This window comes from Lissotriton vulgaris, chromosome 5, assembly GCF_964263255.1.
Source record: "Lissotriton vulgaris chromosome 5, aLisVul1.2, whole genome shotgun sequence".
In the NCBI taxonomy this organism is placed as follows: Eukaryota; Metazoa; Chordata; class Amphibia; order Caudata; family Salamandridae; genus Lissotriton; species Lissotriton vulgaris.
The window spans coordinates 751038020-751065086 of NC_141693.1; the positions used below are offsets into that span (position 1 = coordinate 751038020).

At 44.6% G+C, this 27067-nt stretch overlaps 1 protein-coding gene across 1 annotated transcript in view; it reads right to left on the minus strand.

Moving 5' to 3' along the window:
• PRODH2 (proline dehydrogenase 2) overlaps positions 1 to 27067 on the minus strand; it is a 458908-nt gene that overhangs the window by 258602 nt on the left and 173239 nt on the right. Inside the window, exon 5 of the mRNA XM_086922192.1 lies at positions 25621 to 25701. Within this exon, the coding sequence (XP_086778318.1) occupies positions 25621 to 25701 (81 nt within the window). The remainder of the gene's footprint in view (positions 1 to 25620; positions 25702 to 27067) is intronic.

A 27067-nucleotide genomic window follows, 5' to 3' on the forward strand; every position in this document is an offset into this window, starting at 1 on the left:
TTCTTTTCAAAACTCAAATTCAAAAAAGATAACCATTTCAATTATTTGGCACTCCATTCCAAAAATAAATAAATCCTTTTGAAAAAGATTGATTTTCAAAAAAACATTCCCCAAAATATTTCTTCTCCACATCCAAATTATCGTGAATCCCAAAAAAAGATATAACGATCCATCTTCTTTTTTCAAAAATCAATCCAAACCATTGAAATCCACTGTTCGTTTTAAAAAGCCAATACCATTGATGTCTTCTTCGAATCCAAAAACCCCAAAAAATCTATCTGGTTTCCAATGAAAAAAATCCATTCTTCTAAAATCGATCTTCAACATTCTCCGGTCTTTCGAAAACAAAATCTTTTTTCTTTTTTTCACTCAAAGTACAGTATTTACAGTTAATTAAATTTAGTTATTAATATTTTACACTCACTTTTTTAAAAGACCAGTTAACATGTGACCCGACGTGGGCATACACTAACAACAAGATCGGGGACATGCAAAAAACATACCAACAATACATGTAATAAACTTATCTAAACCTCCCTCTTCTCTACTTGCAATGAATGTCATTCACACTATCATTCACAAAAGTATATAAGTTTTTAAAGTTTCTTACCTGAGCGCCGGTCTCTTTGCTTCTGCTCTGTCCTTCGACGCTCCTCAAAATGGCTGCCTTCGTGATTCACGTATATGCGTGTACGTCATCAAGAGCAACAAAAAAAGAAAAAGTCAATTTATTTACAATTTCTTTTTTATATTAATTTCTTTTTTCAAAAAATGTTATATATAAATAAACATTACTGATATGTTATTAAAATATTTTATAATTTATTATAATTTTGAAAATTGAAAATAAAATATTTTTTAAATTATAAGTAATTAAACATTCTCGCATTGTAATTATTCTTTTTTTTAAATATCATAATTAAAATGTACTACTTATATTTAATATATGTATTAAAGTTTAAAAAAACAATCCTACCTTTAGGGTGCTCCATTAGGCTTCTTTTCCCTCCCGCGTTGCTCTTAACCCCTTCCATGCTCATGACGAGCTCAGCTCGTCATGAGGCACACTGAAGCTGTGCTTATGACGAGCTGAGCTCGTCATGAAATAAGGCCTTTCAAGGTTTTCCAGCACAGGAGGGGAAAAGCCATAGCAGCCAAGGTGTTAAAATGATTTCAGATAAGGTAGATCACCTAGACATCTATGGAAATAAACGAAGGACATTTCTTTACATTGAAATCAATGTAAAAGCATGGGAACATTTTTTTAATTCTTTTTTTTATGTTAATAATTTTTTACTGTTATTTTTTAAATAACATAAAGTAAATGATATCTTTTTTGAATACATTTTAATAGAGTTTTAAATTTATTAAAAAAAGAATTATAATATTTTTTCATTAATAAAAATACTTAATTTATTTACTCTTAGGAGTATTAATTACTATTCTTACTCTAGTAGGAGTGTAATTTAGTGTAAGTTTAGAATAGTGTAGGTGATGACATTTGTAAGTCTTGGATAGTGTAGGGATTAAACTTACTATTCTTTCTCCAAAAGGGGTGTAATACTAGGGTAAATGTTGGATAGTGTAGGGGTTCAAAATTACTATTCTTACTCCAGGGGGGTGTAATACTAGCATACGTTTTGGATAGTGTAGGGGTTTATATGACTAGTCTTGCTCCAGGAGGGTGTAATGCTAGGGTAAGTGTTGGATAGTATAGGGGTTATAATTGCTAATCTAACTCCAGGGGGGTGTAATAGTAGGGTAAGTATTGGATAGTGTAAGGGTTAACATTACTATTCAAACACGAGGGGGGTATAATACTAGGTTAATTGTTAGATAGTGTAGGGGCTAGAAATTACTACTCTGACTCTAGGGGGGTGTAATGCTAGTGTAAGTGTGGGATAGCGTATGGGTTAAAATTACTATTCTAACTCCAGGAGGGTGTAATAATAGGGTAAGTGTTGGATAGTGTAGGGGTTATAATTATTATTCTAACTACAGGGGGGTGTAATAGTAGAGTTAGAATTGGATAGTGTAGGAGTTAACATTACTTTTCAAACTCCAGGGGCTGTAATACTAGGTTAATTGTTAGATAGTGTAGGGGCTAAAAATGACTATTCTGGCTCCAGGGGGGTGTAATACTGGGGTAAGTATGGGATAGTGTATGGGTTATAATTACTATTCTAACTCCAGGAGGGTGTAATATTAGGGTAAGTGTTGGATAGTGAAGGGGTTAAAATTACTATTCTTACTCCAGGGGGGTGTAATAGTAGAGTAAGTGTTGGATAGTGTAGGGGGTAAACATTACTATTCTTACTCCAGGGGGGTGTAATACTAGTCTAATTGTTGGATAGTGTAGGAGTTAAAATTACTATCCTTACTGCAGGAGGGTGTAATACTAGGGTAAGTGTGGGATAGTGTATGCATTAAATTTACTATTCTAACTCTAGGAGGGTGTAATAATAGGGTAAGTGTTGGATAGTGAAAAGGTTAATATTACTATTCTTACTACAGGGTGGTGTAATAGTAGAGTAAGTGTTTGATAGTGTAGGGGTTAAAAACTTACTATTCTTACTCCGGGAGGGTGTAATACTAGGGTAAGTGTTGGATAGTGTAGGGGTTAAAATTACTATTCTAATTCCAGGGGGGTGTAATAGTAGGGTAAGTGTTGGATGGTGTAGGGGTTTAAATTAATATTCTAACTCCAGGGGGTGTAATAGTAGGGTAAGTGTAGGCCAGTGTAGGGGTAAAATGGACTATTCTTACTCCAGAGGGGTGTAATACTAGGGTAAGTGTTGGAAAGTGTATTGGCTCAAAATTACTATTCGTACTCCAGGGGGGTGTAATACTAGGCTAAGTATTGGATAGTGTAGGGGCTACAAATACTGTATTGGGTTTAAATTACTATTTTTACTACATGGTGGTGTTTGGTAGTAATACTATTAATACTCCAGGGGGGTATAATAGTAGGATAAGTATTGGATAGTGTAGGGGTTAAAATGAACTAAATTCTAAATCAAAAATAAAATTAAAAAAATACTTACCCATACTTACATTGTAAAGGCATGCGTTGGAATAGCATCTGCGTTGTAATGGCATGCGTTGTAATGTCTCTTGCGTTGTAATAGTTGCTTTGTGATGGTATTGCGTTGAGAAAGTTGCGTTGTAATGGTTGTTTCCCCTCAAACGTTGCCAAAAAACACATTTTCCTCACATTTATGTGATGGAAAGTACTGGAATCTGCATGGATCCACAAAATTCCACCTACCCTGCATTCCTCAAAGTATTTCAATAAAAATGGCACCTCACTTGTGTGGGCAGGCCAAGTGCTCTTGACAGGAAACGGCCCAAAACGCAACATGGACACAACACATTTTTACAGTGAAAACTGACACATTTTTTTTGCAAAGTGCCTAGCTGTAGATTTTGAACCCTAGCTCTGCCGGCACCAAGGGAAACCTCTATATTTTTGAAAACTAGACACCCAGGGAAATCCAGAATGGGTGACTTGTGTGGCTCTTACCAGGTTCTGTTACCCAGAATCCCTTCCAAACCTCAAACATTATAAAAACAAAAAAAGCACATTTTCCTCACATTTCTGAGATGGAAAGTTCTGTAATCTGCGTGCCACAATATTCCATTCATCCTCCATTCTCCAAAGTCTTTCAATAAAAATTATAGCTCACTTGTGTGGGTAGGCCTAGTGCACACAACAGGAAACGGCCCAAAACACAACATGCACACACTACATTTTTACAGCGAAAACTGACCCTTTCTTGGCACAGTGCCTAGCTCTAGATTTTGAACCCTAGCTCTGCCGGCACCTAGGGAAACCTAGCAAACCTACACATTATTTAAAAGTAGACACCCAGGGAAATCCATGATGGGGTGACTTGTGTGGCTCTCACCAGGTTCTGTTACCTAGAATCCCTTGAAACCTCAAACTTTGTAAAAAAATAAAAACACATTTTCTTCACATTTCTGTGATGGAAAGTTTTGGAATCTGCATGGAACCACACAATTCCATTCACCCTCCATTCTCCAAAGTCTTTAGATAAGAATTATGCCTCACTTGTCCGGGTAGGCCTAGTGCCGGCAATAGGAAATGGCCCAAAAGGCAACGTGGACACACCACATTCTTACAATGAAATCTGACCCTTTCTTGGCAAAGTGCCTAGCTAGAGATTTTGAACCCTAGCTCTGCCGACACCTAGGGAAACCTAGTAAACCTATACATTTTTCAGAACTAGACACTCAGGGGAATCAAGGAGGGGGTGAAATGTGTGGTTCTCACTGGGTTCTGTTACCCAGAATCCCTTGCAAACCTCAAACTTTATAAGCAAAACACATTTTTCTAACATTTCTGTGAAAAGAAAGCTCTTGAATCTTCGCAGATCCACGAAATTCCACCCGCCTGCATTCCCCAAAGTCGTCCGATAAAAATGGTACCTCACTTGTGTGGGTAAGCCTAGTGCCCCTGGCAGGAAACAACACAAAACGCAACATGGACACACCACATTTTCACAGTGAAAACTGACCCCTTTTTTGCAAAGTGCCTAGCTGTAGATTTGTAACCCTAGCTCTGCCGGCACCTAGGGAAACCTACTAAACCTATAAATTTTTTAAAAGTAGACATGCAGGGGATTCCAGGATAGGGTGACTTGTGCGGCTCTCACCAGGTTCTGTTGCCCAGAATCCCTTGCAAACCTCAAATTTGTAAAACAAAACACATTTTCCCCATATTTCTATGATGGAAAATTCTGGAATCTGCGTTGATCCGCAAACTTCCACCCACTCCCTGCATTTCCAAAGTCTCCCGATAAAAATGGTAGCTCACTCACGTGGGTGAGTCAAGTACCTGCGACAGGCAAGGGGCCAAAACATATTGTGGAGACATCAAAATTACCTATCACAGAATTACCTGATTTTGCAAGGGGGGCACCTGAGTTTTTGGCCCGGGGCTCAGCGGCCAACTAGGGAAACGTACCAAACTCACATATTTCTGAAAACTAGACACCCTGGGGAGTCCAGTGAGGTATGGCTTGTGTTAAACCCCTAATGTTTCCCCACCCAGAAACCCCTGCAAACCTCAAATTTAGCTGAACAAATTTCACATTATCCTAATTTTTCTGTGTGGGAAAGTTGTGGTATCACCGGGCTGACACACATTTCCTACCACCTAGCATTTCCCCAGGTCTACTGATAAAAATGGTACCTCAACTCGCTGCAACAGGAAATGGCCCAAATCGTACTGTGGTGACTTCAAAATTATCTATCACACAAAAATTAGTTTTGGGGGGTCGGGGGGGGACCTAGTGGCATATTATCAAGCCCCTTTTCCCCACGTTATCGCCACTTTCCTGCCTATAACGTGACGATATTTGCATCGCCCTATTATCAAGGCAGCGTTAGGTCAATCAACGTGGCTTAAAGCCACGTTAATTGACTTAACGCTGCCTTGGTAATAGGGTCCCTTTCACGATAGGTGGCAGGGCCGAATTTAAGAACAGGTAAGACCTGTTCTTAAGGTGGCGAAACGAGGAGAAATGCTTCATTTCTCCTCCTTTTTGCTTTTTTAATGTGTGCTGCCTTGTGCAGCACACATGGAAAAAGCAAAATGCCAGGGTTTTTATATGTACAGGAAGGTGTCCCTTCCTGTACATAAACAAACCTCTTTTTAAAAATACCAATTTGTAACTTACATATGTGCAGCAGCACACATGTAAGTTACAAAATGGCATTTAAGGTTTGTTTATGTGCAGGAAGGAACTCCTTCCTGAACATATACAAACTTCCCTGCTCACAGACACAGTTGCACTCTGGTGCAAGGGTGTCTGCGCTGGCGATAAGTTGTAAAAACTACCACCATTGCAGGGGGAAAGGCAAGGCTGCACCATATCCTTGGTAATATGGTGCAGCCTAGCGTTTCGGAAGTGGCGAAGAGAGGCGTTAAGGCTAGATGGCTAACGCCTCTCTTAGCCACTTTGTTGGTAATATGCCCCCTGGTGTTTTGACCCGAGGCTCTAAGGAAATGTGAGAAGTTGGTCTGGTATATGCTGACCACTAATTAACGTAGGCACCTTGTACCAGTCCAAACAACCCTTATTGATGATTATGTTAAAGACAACCTTCATTGAAAGCTATCCTAGTGGAAGCTATGGAGAGCCGCCTTCAGGCTAACTCTCGAAGGAATGTAAAGCTGCTTGGTTTACCAGATTATAACCTCCTACATGACCAAATGAAAGGAGAACCACACAAGGTGTATATAAAATATATGTATTTGTTACTAGACACTCTCTACTAACCTCTTCATGAGATCATAGAGCAAAGTACACAATATTAAAACACTAGAACAACAGTAAATAGCACAATACACAGTGGGCCCCAGAGGGAGACCAAACCATATATTAAGAAAGTGGTATAACAACCCCGTCTTGACTTGACACATTGACTAGAGCACGTAGAATCGCTCCGAACTCAGGGAACCACCCAAGGTAATGACACAGGGGACCACGGGGGACACGTGCAGTGTGAGAACACAGCCGCGAGCTCCATACAATCCTATGGGAAAGTCGCAATTGGAATTTTAAACATTAAGGACACTTAGGAGAGGACTTTGAGCAAAGCCTTTTAAACTTAGAAGGTTCTAAGGCCAGCACCCATGTTAGCACCGGAGTACTTGTGTTACCTAAGCCAGGAAAGCCTGGTGCATAGGTGTCAAATGGTGTCAGGAATCTTCATCGTTTTCAATGGCGTGATGCTGCAAAGTGCTACTGCCGTGAAGGAGAAAAGTGTCCGGTGTGATTCAAGCCTGGATCTGAGCTATGAAGAACCTGAAAGCAGAGGGGACAAAGTCTGGGTCACTTGTCAGTGACCAGGGGCTCTGTAGACGAATGCCCACCGAAGTCGGGTGCCTCAGGTACGAAGAGGTGAAGCTTGGCTCTGCAGCCAGGGGGACCAGGAGATGTCGATGATGACCAAAGTACACTGGCGAGCTGTCCCACAAAGGATTTCGAGTGCTGGGGGAGTCGGTGTCAGGATTGGAGACCAACAAGCCTTGGTAACTTTAACCCACATGGTCAGAGAAAATATGCTTCGGTGAGGACCTGCAAGGTCCTGGGGACTCCACTAGCTATGGAGAGTCAGGGCACGTCTGGAGCAACCAGGAAAGCCCACAGAAAGTTAAAGTTCCCTTCTCTGGGACCCACAGGTCGACAGACCAGGGATCAAGAAGGGACCTCAAGAGGAATCACATAATACCAGTCCACAGAACACTCGTGGAGTGTAGGCCAGAAATCTTCAGTGAAATCACTGCTCGGGGTCTGGACTACAAGTGACCCAAAGTACAGCCTCAGGGATTGCCAAAAAGCATATGCTGCTGCAAATGTTCAGGGTGTCCAGGGGCTCAGGTTGCACGGTCCCAACGAGGGCTGCGGGTCTCAGGTTTGCTGAGAGCACTGGTCAACCTCAGGGAAACTTGCAAACCCACCTCCTGTGTTGCAAAATCTTCGGAGACTGTCGGGAGCTGTCTAGATGTAAACCGGTCAGATGCATTAAGGTGCCTGCCTTGCAGGGGAGTAACTCCTTTACTCCAAGGCAGATTCTTCAGTTGTTCAGCAAAGCGTAGATCATTGAAGGATACTTGGTTTCTGTAGCACAGTTTAATCCTGGTAAAATCTAAAATCCTATAGTCAAGAGCTCCTACTTTATATCCAAAGAAGGGGGCCCACCTTGGGAGGGTCAGGACAGAGGGGTGGCTACACACATGTCCTTTGTCCAGTTTTGAGCCAGAGGAGGGGCTGATAGCCCTGCAACCGGTTTGAGCTGAACTATACACAGGGACAACAAATGTGCCCCCAGAGCAGACATCAAAGCTCTCTTGGAGTGCACCCACCAGCCACAAAACATTAAAGCCTGTCTTGGAGGTGGTCATACCTCCCTTTGACAGAAAACCTATTGTCCAGTCTCCCCTGCCGTAGTTTCGTCCAGCAGCAGGAGGGCAGACGCGTGTCTGTGGCTGGCAGCATCCATCTTGTGATGCCAGGGTTGAGAAAGCTTGTACCGGGTGTACCGGTGCTGTCATATTTCTCCCTATAGGAGGGTCAAATTATACCTCCCACACCAGTTACTGGTGTGGAGGTATGATTCCAAGGTGTTTGACACCAAACACGACATGTTTCCTTGCAGCCGCTGTAAAGTAATTTACAGGGAGGCTATAATGCACTTAAGAGTACATGGTTGGCTGCATCACAAACAGCCTCGGAATAGAGGTTACAAAGGTTGCAGAGGGGCTCTGCTCATGCAGGAGCACCCTCTAACATAAAGCCCAGCACCCTGCCTTCAGGATTGATAAGGCCTGCCATAGGGGTGACTGAAAGGTTTATATGTGCAGTGATAAGGATGGATATAGTAAACCTATATCTAAGTAAGGGGTGCATGCACCACATTACACAGGCTGCAGTAGCAGACTTGTTGTGTCATTTTGAATTGTCTCTCAGGGGTGGCAGAGTACATACTGCAGCCCCTGGGAGGCCTCCGGGGTACCTATGCCCTGGGTACATGGTATACCATATTCTAAGGACTTATAAGGGTACCCCAGAATCCAACCTAGAAGTGTACCTAAAGTACATGCAATCAATTTAGAGGAGAAAGCAGCTAGGCTGGGGTCCTGGATAGCCGGATCCCAGTCAGACTAAGTCAAAAACAGTGAAACATCAGCAAAAAGTGGGGGTAACTATAGGAAGCAGATCCTACTCTCCTACACAACCCCCCTCCCAAACGTAAGGAGTTTGAACTAACCTTGTCCAGTTGAGTCTTCATGTTCTAAGTGGATATATCTGGAGAGTCCATCTGCATTGGCATGGTAACTCCCAGGTCTATGTTTCACTGTATAGTCCATCCCCTGTAGGGAAATGGACCACCTAAAACGTTTGGGGTTTTCACCCTTCATATGTGTTAGATTTGGGGGTCTCTAGTTGGCAGATGTATGTACCTTTTACCAAATAAGGACCATTGCGTCTAGTCATAGTAAGGGGGTACACTCCTAAAATAACCCCTGCTCACCCCCTTGGTAGCTTAGCATGAGCAGGCAGGCTTATCTCAGAGGCAGTGTATAAAGCATTTGTGAGCACATACAGTAACCCAGTGACAACACTACAGATGGACACCACACAAGTTGTAGTATTATAATAAGTATTTTTATATAGACTTAACACAAGACCACAAACAACAAAAATCCCCAATACTGTGCTTCAAAAATGGTAGGAATAGCTTAGTTCTCTTTAGATGAAAAATGCAGCACTTTAAGTTCAGTGTACCTTTGGATGCGTAACGCTATACAACAAAAGTGTTGCATCGAAGGTGATGCATTGGTTCCTTACACGCAAGAACGGTGATGCGTCGGGTCTCTACTGATGCATAGGGGATGCGTCGGTTCTTCTTGGTGTGGGGAGGTGATGCGTCGGTTTCTTTCTGTACTTCCGTGGCAATGCGGCCCGCAACGCCGTGATGCGATGAAGATCCTGTGCAACGAAACAAAAATGGCTTCTCCTCCTTGATGCAACATGATGCGTGCACGCCCGACTTCTGTGGGGCGACTAAATAATCCTTCTGAGCCGCGCCAGGCCCTGTGACGCGCTTCCTGGTGATGCGGCGGCATCTGATGCGACGTCAATCCTCTTCTCTGGCGATGCGAGGCACTTCGGCAATGATGCGACAGCAGCAGCACACTTTTCCAGCAATGTGACGATGGTGACTGTGGCAGCAACACACTTCTCTGATGATGCGGCGGCATCTGGTGCAACGTCCATCCTCTTCTCCAGCATGTGAGGTGCTTTCCCATTGTGAAGCGGCAGTGGCGGCGACGCGCTTCTTCTTCGTGAGTCACGCTTCAAGCTCCTTGCGACACATAGTCCCTCAGAAAGCCCAACACAATTGCAGGCACTTTCAAAGAACTCTTGGGGAGCTGGTGGGTAAAGTCTATTGTCCCTGAGACTTCAGCAGGAGGCAAGCCCTACTCAAGCCCTTGGTGATACTTCACAAAGTCCTTTCCCCTCTCTACGACAGTCACGCAACCACTGCAGGCTAATCCCTCACGCTTAAAGATAGTCTCCCCTCAGTGTCTCTGGGTCCTCTCCTCAGCAAAGGTTTCTTCATGTTTCCCAAAAGTGATCTAAAGTTCTGGGGTCTGGGTCCCCCCTTTTATACTCATTTTCTCTTTGTTCTCTGAAGGCAGAGAGGCCTTTGCCTAGTCCAAACCAGTTCTGGTCAGTCCTGGAGCACTTTGTTGACAAGACTCCTTCTTTCCTTTCGCAGTGCAGGCCAAGGACATCTGATGCACCACAGGAGGTGCAGCCATCATTGTGGAGGGAAGGCACAGCCCTATTCAGGTCCTAGGTGCAACTCCTCCCTCCCATCTGCATGCAGATCTCTCTATTCAGCCCGGGTGCTGACACACCCTGTCTTCTGGAATCCCCCAGCCCCTGTCACTCAAACTCCAGACTAGGAATGCACACCCAAGCAGAGGCAGACTTGATGGTTAGGCAAGAAAATACCTACTTTCTAAAAGTGGTATTTTCAAACACAGAATGTTAAAACCAACTTCACTAAAAGATGTATATTATCATTCTGAGTTTGGGCATACTAAACTCGAATCTCCACCTAGTTCCCTGAGTCAGTTAGGATTATAAGATGTTATAATCAAACTGCCAATTCTGGCTTATGGGGAACAGTTAGCCTTGCAATAGTGAAAAACAAAAATGGCTGTAAATCACTATCAGGACATGCCACACAAAGCGGGGCATGTCCTCCCTTTTACCTACAATGCACCCTGCGCTTAGGCCTACCATAGGGGTGACTAATATGCAAAAAAGGGAAGGTTTAGGGACTGGAAAGTAGGTGCACTTGCCCAGTCAACATGGCAATACCAGACTGCACCACACAGGCTCTGCAATGGCACACCTGAGACACACTTTACAGTCTGCTTCTGTGAGTGGCACAACAGGTGCTGCAAGCCCACCAGCAGCATTTGGTTTACAAGCCCTGGGCACCCAGTTCACTGTACTAGGGTTTGACAAGTAAATCAAACCGGACAATCATGGAGTCACTAATCCATACATAAATTTAGCATGGGGAGCACTTGCACTGTGGCACTGGACAGCAGTGGCACAGTGCCCAAAGCATCTATAACCAGCAAAAAGATATGAGGAAACAGCAAAAAAGTGGAAGGGAGACCAACGCCAAGGTGCCAGTTCTAACCAACTGTTTTAGCCAAAAGAGGGGCTTAGAGTCTGTCTGAACAATGAAGTGAGTGCCAAACAAGTATGGCCTCCGCTTCTTCAGAGCCCAAACCACAGCATAGGCCTCCCTCTCAATAGCTAACCAGCGTTTCTCTCTGGGGGTCTGCATTCTGCTAATAAAACTACTGGCTGATCCTGTCCTTCATCCTTCAATTGTGATAACACAGCCCCTACCCACAACTCAGATGCATCTGTTTGGACAATGAAGTGATTGGAGTAGTCAGGACTTTGCAGAATGGAAGCAGTGCACATGGCCTGCCTCAGGTCATCAAATGCCTTTTGACAGCTAACTGTCCACTGAAATTTCTTTGGCATTCTCTTGGAAGTGAAGTCACTCAAAGGGGTCACTATGGACCCATAACATTTGACAAACATCCTATAGTACCCAGTCAGGCCCAAGTAAGCTCTGACCTGAGTCTGGGTGGTTGGAGCAACCCAGTCAATGATGGTCTGGATTTTGCTCAGCAATGGTTGACCCTGACCTCCACCTACCAGGTGGCCCAGGTATACAACTTGACTCAGCCCTATCTGGCACTTGGTGGCCTTGATAGTTAGGCCTACTTTCTGCAAGGCCTCCAAAACATTTCTCAGGTGGCCAGGTGATCCTCCCAGGCAGAGCTAAAAGCAGCAATATCAAGATATGCTGCACTATAGTCTTCCAGGCTTGTAAGGACTTTATTCACCAACCTTTAAAAAGTGTCAGGTGCATTCTTCAAACCAAAGGGCATCACCACAAATTGGTAGTGCCCACTAGGGGTAGAAAATGCAGTTTTTGGCTTTGCATCATCAGCTAGTCTGACCTGCCAGTAGCCAGCTGTCAGGTCAAATGTGGTCAGAAACTTGGCTGAGGCTAAAGTATCTATAAGCTCATCTGCCCTATGGGTTGGATGGGAATCAGTGCTAGTGACTGCATGGTTTGAGCCTGCTGACATGGAGCACCCTATGGGGGCTCCTGGGAGTTCCAAGGTCCACCAGGTAGGTAACCTCTCCCTTTTGCTCAATTTTAGTATGAGGGACACTCCACTTGTCTTGGAGGGCTGCTGGGGCCACACGCTACAACACCCATACTTTCTGCCCTGGGTGGTAAACAGGCAGCACAGCCTTTTGGTCATGCCAGGCCTTTTGAAATTCCTGGCTAGCCTCAAGGTTTTTAGTTGCCTTCTTCATGTTCTCAGCCATCCTGGAGCAGAGACCAAGTACATAGTCCACAATATCCTGTTTAGGGGTTTGAAAGGTAACTCCCATCCCTCCTTCACTAGACACAATGGACCCCTAACTGGATGTCCAAACAGAAGTTCAAATGGGCTGTAACCAACCCCCTTCTGTGGAACCTCTCTTTAGGCAAAGAGAAGGCAGGGCAAACGTGTCTCCCATCTGCGCCTAAGCTTTTCTGGAAGACCTTTAATCATGCCCTTGAGGGTTTTGTTGAACCTTTCAACTAACCCATTGCATTGTGGGTGATAAGGGATGGTAAATTTGTAAATTACTCCACACTCCTTCCACATAGCAGTCAAGTAACTAAACATGAAGTTTGCATCTCTGTCCGATACTACCTCCTTAGTGAAACCCACCCTGGAAAACATTCCCAGGAGGGCCCTTACCACCACAGAAGCTGTGGTAGTTCTAAGGGGAATTGCCTCTGGATACCTAGTGGCATGGTCCACCATCACCTGTGTAAATCTGTGCCAGATGCAGTTTGAGGATCCATGAGACAAACTATATCAATCCCAACCCTCTCAAAGGGAACCCCCACCACATGTAGTGGTATCAGGGGGGCCTTTGTAGTACCCCCTGCCTTACCACTGGCTTGACAGGTGACACAGGAGTGGAAAAACTCCTTGGTGTCTTAAGACATGTGAGGCCAATGAAAGTTAAGGAAAAGCCTGTTCCAAGTCTTGTTTTGGCCTAGGTGACATGTAAGGGGATGTTATGTGCTCATGTCAACAGGAAGCCCCTAAACTTCAGCGGTATAACCAACCTCCTGGTGGCACCAGGCTTGGGGTCTCTACTCTCTGAGTAAAGGAGTCCATCATCCCAGTAGATCCTATGGGACCCACTATCACTCTCAGCAGCCTCAGCAACAGCGTGTTGTCTGAGGGGTTCAAGAGAGGGGAAGCTCAGCTACTCCTGGCTCAGATCTGCACTGGAAGGGCCCCCTGTCCCCAAGAACTCAACCTGATCAGGTTCAAGCTCATCTGGGACAGGTTCTTATTCAGTACTAAGATCATCTCCCTCAATAGATTGATCTGTACTCTGAGTCAGGGGGGAAGACACTGCCTTAACTCTACTGCTCCTCCTCTTGGAAGGCGCCTGGTCCATTCTTCCAGGATCCAGTGCCTGTTCAGTGCTAGACATTTTTGCCTTGATCTAGTCATAGCAAATACATCTGTAGGGATTCCCAACATTTCTGCATGAGCCCTGAGTTCCACTTCAGCTAAATCATTTTGTTTTGTTTCTAAATCATTGCCCAACAAGCATTCAACAGGGAGGTCTGCACTTACCACAACTTTCTTAGGGCCAGTTACCCCACCCTAGGTGAAATTACCAACTGCCAAGGAATGGTCTGTCCTGACATTGCTAGCATTGGTCACTTGGTACATCTCACCAAGTATGATTTGATCAGGAGCCACAAGATTGTTTGTCACCATTGGGACACTTGCTCCTCTGTCCCTGAATGCCCACTCCTCTTTCCCATTTATTAAAGGCTGCTGTCTGTATTGTCTAGATTACTGGAACTGACAAATAAGGAGGCAATGTCCATGCCTTCATCACAAATCAGTACAGCCTGAGTAGGAACTCTGACTAGGCCAGAGTGCATCTCGAGTCTCAGGGTTAACCCTACTACACCCTTATTCTGAGTACCACCACTTGGAGCTCAACTAGGGGGAACAGTTTCCCTTGTTTGATTTTGACTCCCCACCAGATGCAGATTTGTGGGGCCCTTGAGAAGACTTCTGGTCTTTACCCTTCTCCCCACCCACATCAGAGTTTTTAGAATCTTGCTTCTTGGAGTCACCACCTTGGATCTGAACCTTCTGCCGCACCCTGGTTCTGACCCATTTGTCTGCCTTCTGGCCCAATTCTTGGGGAGAGGTCAGATCAGGGTCTACCAGGTACTGATGCAACAACTGATTTTGACAATTGTTAATGATCTGCTCTCTCATAATTAAATTGTGCAATCCTTTAAAATCACACCGTTTACTGCCAAGTAATCAGCCTTCCAGAGCCTTAGTAGCACAATCTACAAAGTCAACCCAGTCTTGCTTCTGTGTCTTTTGGGTATTTCTGATCTTAATCCTGTACTACTCAGTGGTTAAGCCAAACCCATTAATCAGAGCACTCTTCAAGACTTTGTAATCATCAGCATCCTCTTCTCTTACAGTGAGGAGCTTGTCTCTACGTTTGTCTGCAAAGGAGAGCCACAAGATTGCTGCCCACTGCTCCTGAGGGACCCTCTGTACTTTACTGGCCCTCTCCAGTCCAGTTATCCATTTGTGTATGTCATCCCTACTCTGGTAGGGAGGGACAATCTTGTTCAGGTTCCTATGGTCATGAGTATGTTCTCTACTTCTATGGGCACTGTTGCTGCCACCATGGGGCTCTATGTCCAACTTTTGTAAAGCTCTCTGGAGCTCCAGGGATTCCCTGTCTAAGGCCAATTGCTCTCTCCCTATTCTGAGCTTAGCTCTCTCAAAGTCAAGCAGTTGGCACTTCTTGGCATGTTAAGAGAAGAAGTCCTGTGAGAAACAGGGCTCCCTACAACAGGTTCAGAATGATTAGACTCCTGAGAAGGATATCTTGATCTTCTTGGTAAACTGTGAACCCTCCCAGGTGGGGTAAAGAGAGGACCACTGGGGTCTTCTCCCTCACCTTCAGGAGGATTTGTATTGTCCTGGTTAGAATCATCTGGATCCTCCTGGTCAGCTTCAGAGTCTAGGTCTTGGATGTTTTCACCTCCTTGCCTGTCCTCTTCTGCTGCCCCGCCCAACCTGCCTGCCTCATCAGACCCTGGGGTCTTTCTGAGACCATCTAAAAGCAGAGCCTCTATGAGACGTTGAGTTCTAAGGTTTTTCCCTGTCTTCAGTTTTCTAGGTGCGCACACATTTCTCAATTCCTGAAAAGTGAGATGGCCATACTTAGTTAGCCTGGAGCCACTGGCTTCAGCTCTTGAAGATATACTAGTGTTATGTGGTGTAGGAACCTGCCTAACCTAGTGGGAACTACTAACTCTTGAGTTGGAGAAAGGGTGTGCTAGACCCTTGACTTACCCGTCTCAAAGTTCAGTAGAACTTACTTTATTCTAGACTTGTTTTTTATGTACCTAAGTACCTACAGAGGTTTTCAGTTAGTCACTCAATGAGATTATCAGGTAAAGCAATAGAAAGCTTGAATCCCAACCTCTGCACACCAATGTGAGGTATGTGCTGACCACTAATTAAAATGGGCACCTTGTACCAGTCCAAACAACCCTTATTGATGAGTAGGTTAAAGACAACGTTTATTGAAAGCTATCCTAGTGGTAGCTATGGAGAGCAGCCATCAGGTTAAGTCTCGAAGGAATGCAAAGCAGCTTGGTTTACCAGATTATAACCTCCTGAATGACCAAATGAAAGGAGCAACACACAAGCTATATTTAAAATATATGTATTTATTACTAAACACTCTCTACTAACTTCTTTATGAGATCAGAGAGCAAGGTACACAATATTAAAACACTAGAACGACAGAAAATAGCACAATGCACAGTGGCCCCTAGGGGGAGACCAAACCATATATTAAGAAATTGGTATAACAACCCCGACTTGACTAGACACAGTGCCTAGAGCACGTAGAATCACTGAGACCCCAAGGAACCACCCAAAGTAGTGACACAAGGGACCCACAGGGGGCGCGTGCAGTGTGAGAACACAGCTGTGAGCTCTGTACAATCCAATGGGAAAGTCGCAGTTGGAATTTTACAGATTAAGGACACTTAGGAGAGGACTTTGAGCAAACACTTTTAAAATTAGAAGGTTTTAAGGCCAGCACCCATGTCAGCACCAGAGTACTCGTGTTACCTAACCTAGGAAAGCCTGGTGCATAGGTGTCAAATGATGGCAGGAATCTTCATCGTTTTCAATGGCGTGATGCTGCAAAGTGCTGCTGCCGTGAAGGAGAAAAGTGTCTGGTGTGACCCAAGCATGGCTCGGTGCTGTGAAGAACCTAAAAGCAGAGAGGACAGAGTCTGGGTCCCTTAGCAGTGACCAGGGGCTCGGTAGACGAATGCCCATTGATGTCGGGTGCCTCAGGTGCGAAGAGGTGAAGCTTGACTCTGCAGCCAGGGGGACCAGATAATGTCGACGACAACTAAAGTCCACAGGCGAGCTGTCCCATGCAGGATGTCGAGTGCTGGAGGGTCTGTGTCCGGATTGGAGACCAACAAACCTTGGCAACTGCAACCCATATGGTCAGAGAAAAGATGCTTCGGTGAGGACCAGCAAGGTCTTGGGGACCCCCCAACCGATGGAGAGTCAGGGCACATCTGGAGCAACCAGGAAAGCCCATAGAAAGTTAAAGTTCCCTTCTCAGGGACCAACAGGTCGACGAACCAGGGATCACAAATGGACCTCGAGAGGAATCACAAAATGCCGGCCCACGGAACACTTGCGGAGTGTAGGCCGGTAATCTTCAGTAGAATCACTGCTCAGTATCTGGACTGAAGGCCCAAAGCACAGCCTCAGGGATTGCCAAAAAGCATATGCTGCTGCAAATGTTCACAGTGTCCAGGGGTTCGGGTTGAACGGTCCCCACGAGGGCTACGGTTCTCAGGTTTGCTGAGAGCACTGGTCAGTCTTGGGGAAGCTTTTAAACCCACCTCCTGTGTTGCAAAATCTTCGAAGATGCAAACCGGTCAGATGCGTTAAGGCGCCTGCCTTGCAGGTGAGTAACTCTTTTACTCCAAGGGAGATTCTTCTGTCGTCCAGCAAAGCGTAGATCATCGAAGGATACTTGGTTTCTGTAGCAGAATTTAGTCTAGGTAAAATCTAAAGTCCTGTAGTCAGGGGTTCCTACCTTATACCCAAGGAAGGGGTGGGACAAACTCTGGGGACCCACCTATGGGAGGATTAGTACAGAGGGGTGGCTACACCCATATCCTTTGTCCAGTTTCGCACCAGAGTTGGGGCTGATAGCCCCTGCAACCGGTTTGAGCTGGACTATGCACAGGGACACCAAATGTGCTCCCAGTGTAGACATCAAAGCACTCTTTTAGTGCATCCACCCAGCCCCAAAAAACTAAAGCCTGTCTGGGAGGTGGTCACACCTCCCTTCGACAGGAAACCTATTGTCCAGCCTCCCCTGCCAGAGTTTCGTCCAGCAGCAGGAGGGCAGATGCGTGTTTATGGCTGGCAGCATGTTATGTTATGTTATTTTATTTTGTATAGCGCACGGATGCCGCAGTCAAGAGGCGTCCCGGCGCTTTGGAGAATTGGATAACACAACACATTAGAGAAGGCAGGAGAGACAAAATCTAAACTGTAGAGAAGAGAAAGGTCTTCAATGCCTTCCTAAAAGCAAGCAAGTCAGGGATTGAACGGAGAGGAGCCGGCAGAGAGTTCCAGAGGGCAGCCGCCAGCACTGAGAATGAGCGTCCACCCATTCTAGCTCTTTTAAAACGTGGCACAATGGTGAGATTCAATCCAGCAGAGCGGAGGGTTCTAGCAGGGACATAGTGCAGGATAGTCTGTGAGAGAATAGGAGGGGAGGCTAATTTAAGAATTTTAAAAGTTAAGCAGAGGGCTTTAAACTTAATTATTTGCTCTATCGGTAGCCAATGGAGATCCACTAAGTTGAAGTCGATCCTGGATGGTTCGACGAGCTGAGACAAACTTCGGGAGGCCGACAAGCATCTTGGCCGCCGCATTTTGGACCCTCTGAAGGCGGGATAGTTCGGCCTGATTTAGACCCAAAAACAGAGAGTTGGCATAGTCCAATCTGGTAAGAACCAGAGCTTGGACTATAATCTGTCTGGTCTCCGCATCAAAAAACTTAAAAATAGGTCGCAGACACTGCAGAGTACCTAGACATGCGCCAGCCACACGCTTAGTATGGGAGGTGAAAGAGAGCTTATCATCAAACCACACCCCGAGGTTTCTGACTTCAATCACGGGAGTGGGAACAGGACCTAGATCAGAAGGCCACCATTGATCTCCCCATAACCCACTTTCCCTACCAAAAATAAGGACCTCGGTCTTAGAGGCACTAAGTTGAAGTCGATTGTTCGCCATCCAGCCAGCAACAGCTTTTAACGCTGACTGGAAGGTGGGGGAGTCCATGTTGGAGTCACCATTAAGTGCCACCGCCTGTCATCGGCGTATGACACTAAGGAGAGACCGAAACTATGGGCTACCTCCGCCAAAGGCTGAACATATAAATTAAATAAGGTAGGGCTAAGAGCCGAACCTTGGGGAACACCCTGAAGTATAGGGCGAGAAGCAGAGACAAAAGGAGGTGTAGACACTTTGAAGCCTCGATCCTTAAGAAAGGAACGAAACCACTCAAGTGCCACCTCTCCAACTCCTGCCTCCATCAGACGATGTAAAAGAATCTGATGGGACACCGTATCGAAGGCGGCACTGAGATCCAAAAGGATCAGTGCCGCCGTCTGACCCTGATCCAACAGCTTCCTGATGTGCTCCACCACAGCCAGAAGAGCAGTTTCGGTGCTATGACCCGCGCGGAATCCGTTCTGGGAATTATCCAGTATATTCGCTTCTTGCAGGTGAGATGATAGAATACGATTAGCATGCGCTTATGCTAGTTTGGCTGGCCAAGGAAGAAGGGAAATGGGTCGATAGTGTTCTGGCTTAGTCGGGTCAAGGGCGGGTTTTTTAAGGATAGGAATGACCGTCGCCTGTTTCCAAGCCTTGGGAACACTGCCCGTACTAAAGGACAGATTGATAAGACCTTGCAAGGCAGGATAACAGCATTCAGCAGATTCCCGAAATTGAGTGGGTCTCATGGGGTCATCCGGAGAGCCGGATTTGACTTTTGTCGTCAAGGCTAAAAACTCATCCAGAGTCGGACTAGGAATAATCAACAGTGGTTTGAGAACCAATGATGTAGACATATTCTCCCTGATGGGAAGCTGAGAAAATGATCTGTAAATGGCCTCCACCTTTTCTACAAAAAACGAGGCTAAATCCTCGCAGTGTGCCATGGAGGGTTCAATAGTAGCAATGTCAGTCCTCTTGCTTGTAAGGTCCTTACACACCCTGAAGATGACCTTAGTGGGGTTTGTACTCTTCTTAATCTCCTGAGAGTAAAAAGCAGCCCTAGCTGCGCATATGGCCTGATGATACACTCTAGTGCAGGCCCTGTAGGCCGCCTTGAGGTCAGTATCATAAGTTTTACGCCACGCGCGTTCTGCTTTTTTACAGGAGACTTTAAGTATTTTAAGAGATTCATCATACCAAGGGCTAGAAGGACTAGATCTAGTCTTACTCCACTTGGCCGGAATGAGCATATCTAGCGAGTGATTTAGCCATTCGCAGAAACTATCATAGCCACGGGAGACTTCAGTAGGGGGTAGAGGATGGTATTTCATCAGAAGCTGGTGAAAATGCTCTACATTCAAGTTTCTCCAGGGGCGTCTGAAACTGGCTGGGGTGTTATTTCTCGGGGAAGGAATAGTAGTGGTGATACGAATTTCAATCAAATGGTGATCAGTCCAGGCCATAGGTCTGGGATGCAGCACTGAGATATTAGTCGCAAGATTCGTCAGAACGGGATCTAGTAAGTGGCCACCTGTATGGGTCGGTAGTTGTACCATTTGAATCAATTGAAGCGCTTCAAGATCTGCTAACAAGCTTTGGACCGAGTTGGAGAGTGGAGCATCCATATGCAAGTTAAGGTCGCCAATAATCGTAAAATTAGCTGTTTTTAAAACTAGGGAGGAAATCACCTCCAGGAGGCTTTGGCGAAAAGCGCCATCAGGACCGGGGGGCCTATAAATTAATAGTCCAGTGAAAGTAAAGTGGGGGTTCACTGAGGTGTTAAAAAGGGCACTTTCACATCCTGCTATGGTGATAGGTTTCCAGATGCAGGGGTAGCATGATTTTACCGCAACTGCTATACCTCCACCTCTAGCATTGCGAGGGAGGGAGTGCATGGTGTATCCCACGGGGAGGGCTAGATTCATGACCGCCATAGACTGATCATGCAGCCAGGTTTCCGTGAAAAAAAAGATATCCGGATCATCATCAGTTATCAAGGAAAAAACTTCTTGGGAGTGGCAGGACAATGATCTGACATTCAGATGTAAAACTTTAAGGGTAGATTGAGTGGGTAAGTCTGCAACAGTGTCTTGTTTGCTGTCGACTGGGGGCCTAGACTGAAAACCCTTAATAGGCAGAGGCAAAGGTAGTTTATGGGAACAGGTGGGGCACTGAAACGGCCCACTAAGGGGATCCAAAGAGCCATGATAACAATCTCGTACCTGGTGTCGCAGTAAACACAGGTGCTCAGCAGATATCATCCTGAGTGAGCCAGAGTCCCCTGCCCTAGCCCTGCCTTAGCGCTGACGGGCGCAGACGGGCAGGACTCTGGCGAGACTCAGGCGTAGCGAAGGCGCGACCGCTGCGCTAGACCGCTACGCTCCAGGCGAGCATTAAATAGGCGAGTGGCGGTCAAAAGCGCTAGCGCGCTAACCCCCAACAAGGAAGGTAACAGCCTTCCCAAGATGGCGTCGTCGTCACGTGACCCAGGAACCCCGGAGCCCGGACCCACTAAGTAGCGGTGCTTGAATTTGTATTATATGCGGTGAGGGCCAGGGGGGGTCGCTGCAGTAGCGGATTAAAATCAGGGGCAAATATAACACAAATGAAACCAAAATACACAAAAGGGTAATTAAAAAGCAAAGCGCGAGCCACAGCACAGCGCTATTCTGAAATTCGCTCTGAGCGCTCTAAACGCGGTGGTCACCTTCTCCAGGCTGACCCCGAGTCCAAGCTCACCTTAAATAGGCGAGTGGCGGTCAAAAGCGCTAGCGCGCTAACCCCCAACAAGGAAGGTAACAGCCTTCCCAAGATGGCGTCGTCATCACGTGACCCAGGAACCCCGGAGCCCGGACCCGCTAAGTAGCGGTGCTTGAATTTGTATTATATGCGGTGAGGGCCAGGGGGGTCGCTGCAGTAGCGGATTAAAATCAGGGGCAAATATAACACAAATGAAACCAAAATACACAAAAGGGTAATTAAAAAGCAAAGCGCGAGCCACAGCACAGCGCTATTCTGAAATTCGCTCTGAGCGCTCTAAACGTGGTGGTCACCTTCTCCAGGCTGACCCCGAGTCCAAGCTCACCTTAAATAGGCGAGTGGCGGTCAAAAGCGCTAGCGCGCTAACCCCCAACAAGGAAGGTAACAGCCTTCCCAAGATGGCGTCGTCGTCACGTGATCTTGTTATGCCAGGGTCAGGAAAGCTGGTACCGGGTGTACCGGTGCTGTCATAATTTCCTTCTCGGAGGGTGGAATCATACCTCCCACACCAGTTACTGGTGTGGAGGTATGATTCCAAGGTGTTTGACACCAAACACAACATGTTTCCTTTGAAGCCGTTTTAAAGTTAGCATTTATTGCGAGGTTATAATTCATTTAAGAGTATGTGGTTCGCAAGATATTTCTCCCTGAGCACGTAAACAGCGTTCGTGACCAAGAAGAAAGCATTGCAAACGGGCAGAACAAGCAATTCCGCATGTTCACAGAACTTTTGTGTGCTCGCAGAGATTTTTTACCATTTCCCAGAGCTTTGCATAGCGCGACTATGTAAATTCCACCCACCCCTACCATGTTGATCGGGAGACCTGAAAGAATACTGGGTGGTGGGAAATTTGTGCCAAAATGGTGATCCCACAGAAAAATGTATGTAGATAATTTTGATGTCTACACAATACATTTTGGGTCCTCGTCTGTCACGGGTACTTGGCCCACCCACACAAGTGAGGTACCATTTTTATTGGGAGACCTGGGGGAACGCTCGGTGGAAGGAAATTTGTGTCAGCCCAGTGATCCCACAACTTTTCCACACAGAAATTTGAGAAAAATTGGATTTTTTTTCAGCAAAATTTGAGGTTTGCAGGGGATTCTGGGTAGTGAAACTTTGGTGGGCACACGCAAGCCATACCCCTCTGGACTCCCCCTGGTCTCTAGTTTTCAGAAATGTGTGGGTTTGGTAGGTTTCCCTAGATGGCTGCCTACCCCGGGACCAAAAATGAAGATGCCCCCTATCTATCAGAAAACGTCCTGGTTTTGCAAGGGGGACATCAGCGTTTTTGGTCCCGCGTTCGGTGGTTCAGTCCAGTGAGGTATGGCTTGTGTGGATACCCCAACGTTTTCCTACCCAGAATCCTCTGCAAACCTCAAATTTAGCTGAAAAATAACTTTTTCTGCACATTTGTGTGTGGGATGACTGTGCTGGCACAAATGTCCTACCACCCAGCATTCCCCCGAGTAAAATTATACCTCACTTGTGAGGCAGTCTAATGCAAAATCAGCTAAAGATTTATTTGTTTTTTAAATGTAGCGCTTAGAATTTGTGGAGATATACCCTTAATCCCTATGTTTTTGGCCCTTCCCAGTCACAGGTATTATGTGCCAAACCATTCCTATTCGTTGCTTCTGAAGAGGGAATGATTATGTGCTGCAGACAGAAGAAGCTTAACTAGCCCCAAATCCGAAACAGTAAGTGGACACGTATGCTGAACACCGAGGGCTGAGGAAGCCCTTAGAGGACTAAAGCATGGAGATTGGTACCCCATTTCACAAGTACTCTAAAGCTGTATTTCTATTATGTACAGATTAACTCAAGATACAGATGTGTAATCTCTTCCATTGAAAAAAAACGTATGTTTGAAACGTTATGCTGCTAAATAAATAAAATGTAATCTACTCAACTGCTCAAGCCGACCAATCAGACTCAGAGTCTGTTCCTTTCAGCGACCTTTGCCCAGATTTACTACGGTTTTGTGTTGCATCTTTTTTATGGCATAGCCACCACACAAAATCTTTTCGGGCATTTACTAAACTACTTAAAGCCATTTTGCGTGGTTAATTAAACACAAAGTAATCTTGCCTTACTTTACACGACCGAACGACCATCTTTGAATAACACTGTTGAACTTGTGCCAACGCAATCTACTAATTGGTAAGCCCGGTTAAACTCCTGGTTTTAACTGTTCGCAACAATTATCCCTATATTCATAGAGACCTAGTTACATGTATGTCCTGCTCTACATGTTTTTTTACAGACACCGCGTAGTGATCTCTTGTGCCACTAAAATTTCAAGACCTTGTGCAAATCTATCTGACAACTAAGGTAAACTGTGTTCACATCGTGAGCGACGCAAGTTGTTGTAATCCCCTTTTGATCTATTGATATCCTGTTCTAGATTGTGCCATATTCACCGTCCCTGGGCCGGACTATAGCTCCATCCGCTCTATATAACAACTCTAGTGAATGTTGAATATTTTATTCTCTCGAATACTAAGACGCCATTGTCAAGGAACAACACACTGGTGTGTTCCCGTGGACCCTTTGTTGGTCCTTACTAATCTCAGTGAATCCTCTCTTTCCTCATATACTTTCTAAGAATCGAACAATCAGACGGAGACGTGAGTCCTGTCCATTAATTATAACATGAGCATTAACTTGCCTGGTATGCTCCCCTCCTTAGTTCTGTGTGCTTTATATGCGCTTGTCCAGTAATTAAATTGAGGTATGTCCCACGATCAATTAAAACAATTCTCCTTTATTTTTTATATATATCAATTAGGTTGCCTGCCCCGCTCCCTGTCCTGATGAAGACCCCACAGCAAGGGCACCACTAATCCCTGCAAACTTCCGAGGGTCGAAACGTTGACAATAACCTGTTTGGTTGTCAACTTCACGCCAATATTTTTACATTTAGTGTATTTTGTGGAGTATGATATTTTTTGATTTATGCATCGAACTAACGGTCTTATGTTTTGTGTATAGAAATTAACTCACCAATGCATTTTGTAATTGGCTGATTTTACTGTCACTAATTCCCTTCCATCACACCATCCTCACCCAATCACTTCCTCCTCCCCCCTGGGGCACTGTACAACCGATTATGATATGTAATCAATAATGAGTATATTTAATATACCTAGTCCCATTGTGAATACAACAATGTGGATGCATTCATTGTCTCTGTAAAAAATGTTTTTGAATTGCATATACTTTGTCACACTCACGCTGGGACCCCTTCTTCTCAGTATCTATATAATCCAGGTCCCAGTGACTATGTTTGGGTAAACCCCCCTATATATACACATTACTTTACACCGGGCAGCATTCCATGGGTTTTGACATCATCCCAGATTGACTGAAGAATAGAATATCCTTTATTGTTGATTAATTGAAATCTTACAATAAAACAAAATCATGCAGTAATCCATTATATACAGTTCCAATAGCAACAATTCTTTTAAAATGCAATATATCTTATATAAATGAGTATTTTTGGTAAAATCCCTTACAAAATAATCAATACAATTTTTAAAAGGGCAGAATATAAAATAATTATTAGTTTTTTGTTTCATAGAGTTCTATTTTTTTCCATACTTTCGTTAAAAATTTTGCCAGAGCGGAGTTCAAAGGTAAATCGTCTGGGGAAAGACATAAGATCAGTGCCTGTCTGTAAGTTCTCCCCCCTCTTTTAGTATGGTTACTCTTTCATTTCTCAGTTCAGAGCAGAGACACAGGAGATGAATAATATCCTCCTCACCAGATTTGCACAGCCTACATACAGAATCTGTTGCTTGCTTTTTCCAGATTGACTGAGGTGTGCAAGTGTGCAAGGGTGCCTGTGTTGGCACTAGGCAACACACAGAGTCCCAGCGCTAGGAGACTGCAGATAGGCGCCATATCTAAGACGATATGGCACATTTCTGTTGTCTGCCCTTTATGCAATGCAGCGCAGCAAGGCAGCAACTTTGCATACTGCCTTGTGTTGTGTACATATGTAATTAAATATTTACTGTTAATAACTTTTTAACCACCTAATCTAACTGTTTATATTTATGGATTGTATTACTGTGCTCTGTATGTATTTTATCTGCACTTTTATGGTCTATGACCGAAATAAAGTTATCCAAAGTAAAAAGTAATTAAATATGCCCCCTAGTCTCTCACTTTAGGAACTGAGAGCGAGTCCTACTGAACAAGATAATGGTAATATCCACTTTTTACAGTACCTTGAGGTCCCAGTATAGAGACTAAAGGTGACTAAGAAGCGGTTAGGATGCAACTTGTCTCCGCCACTCACCTTGGCAACTTGGGCCAGACGCCGCAGGGAGTTGTGAAAATGCTGGCTCTCCTCGTCAGTTAGACAGCAAAATGAAAGATCCTAAAAATACACAAAAAACACATTTAGGAAATCTTTCACACCATCAATAAAAACCCTTAACTTTCTGCACCTTTCTGTCACTCCCAAACTCAAAATCTTCACCCGACTAAGGCGTGCACATAGCTAGGCATACCATCCTTGCGGCACAGGGTGAAACAGAAAGTAGTATGTACAAGGCACCGCTTTAGAAAATGGCTTCCCTATATAAATATCATGGATTTACGCATACCTTGATAAAGATAGGATGATTGTGGGGGTGCTTGACAGGAACTCTGATTTTAAATATACTTTGTACAGAATCATCTGCTGTGTTGTGGACTTTAAGTGTTCATAGGGGCTGTGGAGGAGTATTTTGATCCTTTTTGATGTAATGTAACAAGTGTGTTATATTCATGGTTAGTTTGCACTCACATATACTCTGTGTGAATATTATATGAACAGAAGAAAGAGGATTACATATCCTCGTGATTAATCAGACTTTCATATGTATTTTAGAAATGTACTGATTAGGTGAATTAATACTGTGTGAATGTGTAACAAAGTATTTATGTTTATTAAATTCTTAATATTTCATTCATAACCTTTAGCACATTAAGACTTGCCATTCATAATTTTTTTTAACGTGCTGAAGGTATTTCTTTGTTATTCATAGAAAACGTGCACATAATGTAATCTATGTGTTGTTAATTTAGCCTAACTGTAGGCCATAAATGCATCTTTAATGTCAATTTCAGCTAACATTTTAATACATATTTTCCTTGCATTGTGGAATGTTGCATGCTTCTTGTGTTCCAACTGCAAGTGAACAAGGCTTAATTAGTTCAGAGACAGAATTGTTCTTAGTAGATAGAGAAGCCTGAGAAGGAAAAAGTGAATATGGATGGAAGACGCGTTCTCGTGGGAGAAGATGGCACCAAGGACATATGAAATACTTCGGCAGGAGAACATGAAGGTGGAGAAAAGAAGTCAGAGGCTGGTGGAGATGGAAAATTACCAGTGGCACAATGGCAGGTGCCTTAATTTAATGGTTGCTTATGTTATAAAGTAGTTAGGGACAGCAGACACTCTGCTTTAGGATGCCTTGAGGTACAGACCTTGCCTTTGTGGCTTCATGCTACTTGTCCCTGGTTGAAGTTACTTCTTAGGAAGGCTCTAACGTCTGACCCCTTTCTTCCTATTTTTTGCTGAACTTACCCTAGACTAGGATTCCACTTTTAAGATAGTGTAGGAATAGTAAGGGATTTGTAGGGCTTTTAGTTTAAACTTGATGCAGCCCAAAGTGCATTTTTGTCTTCGAATAAACTATGTTGCAGTGATCAAGTTAGTTGCTTTCTTTTTAGTTTATTGCCTAATCGCTTTCAGAGAT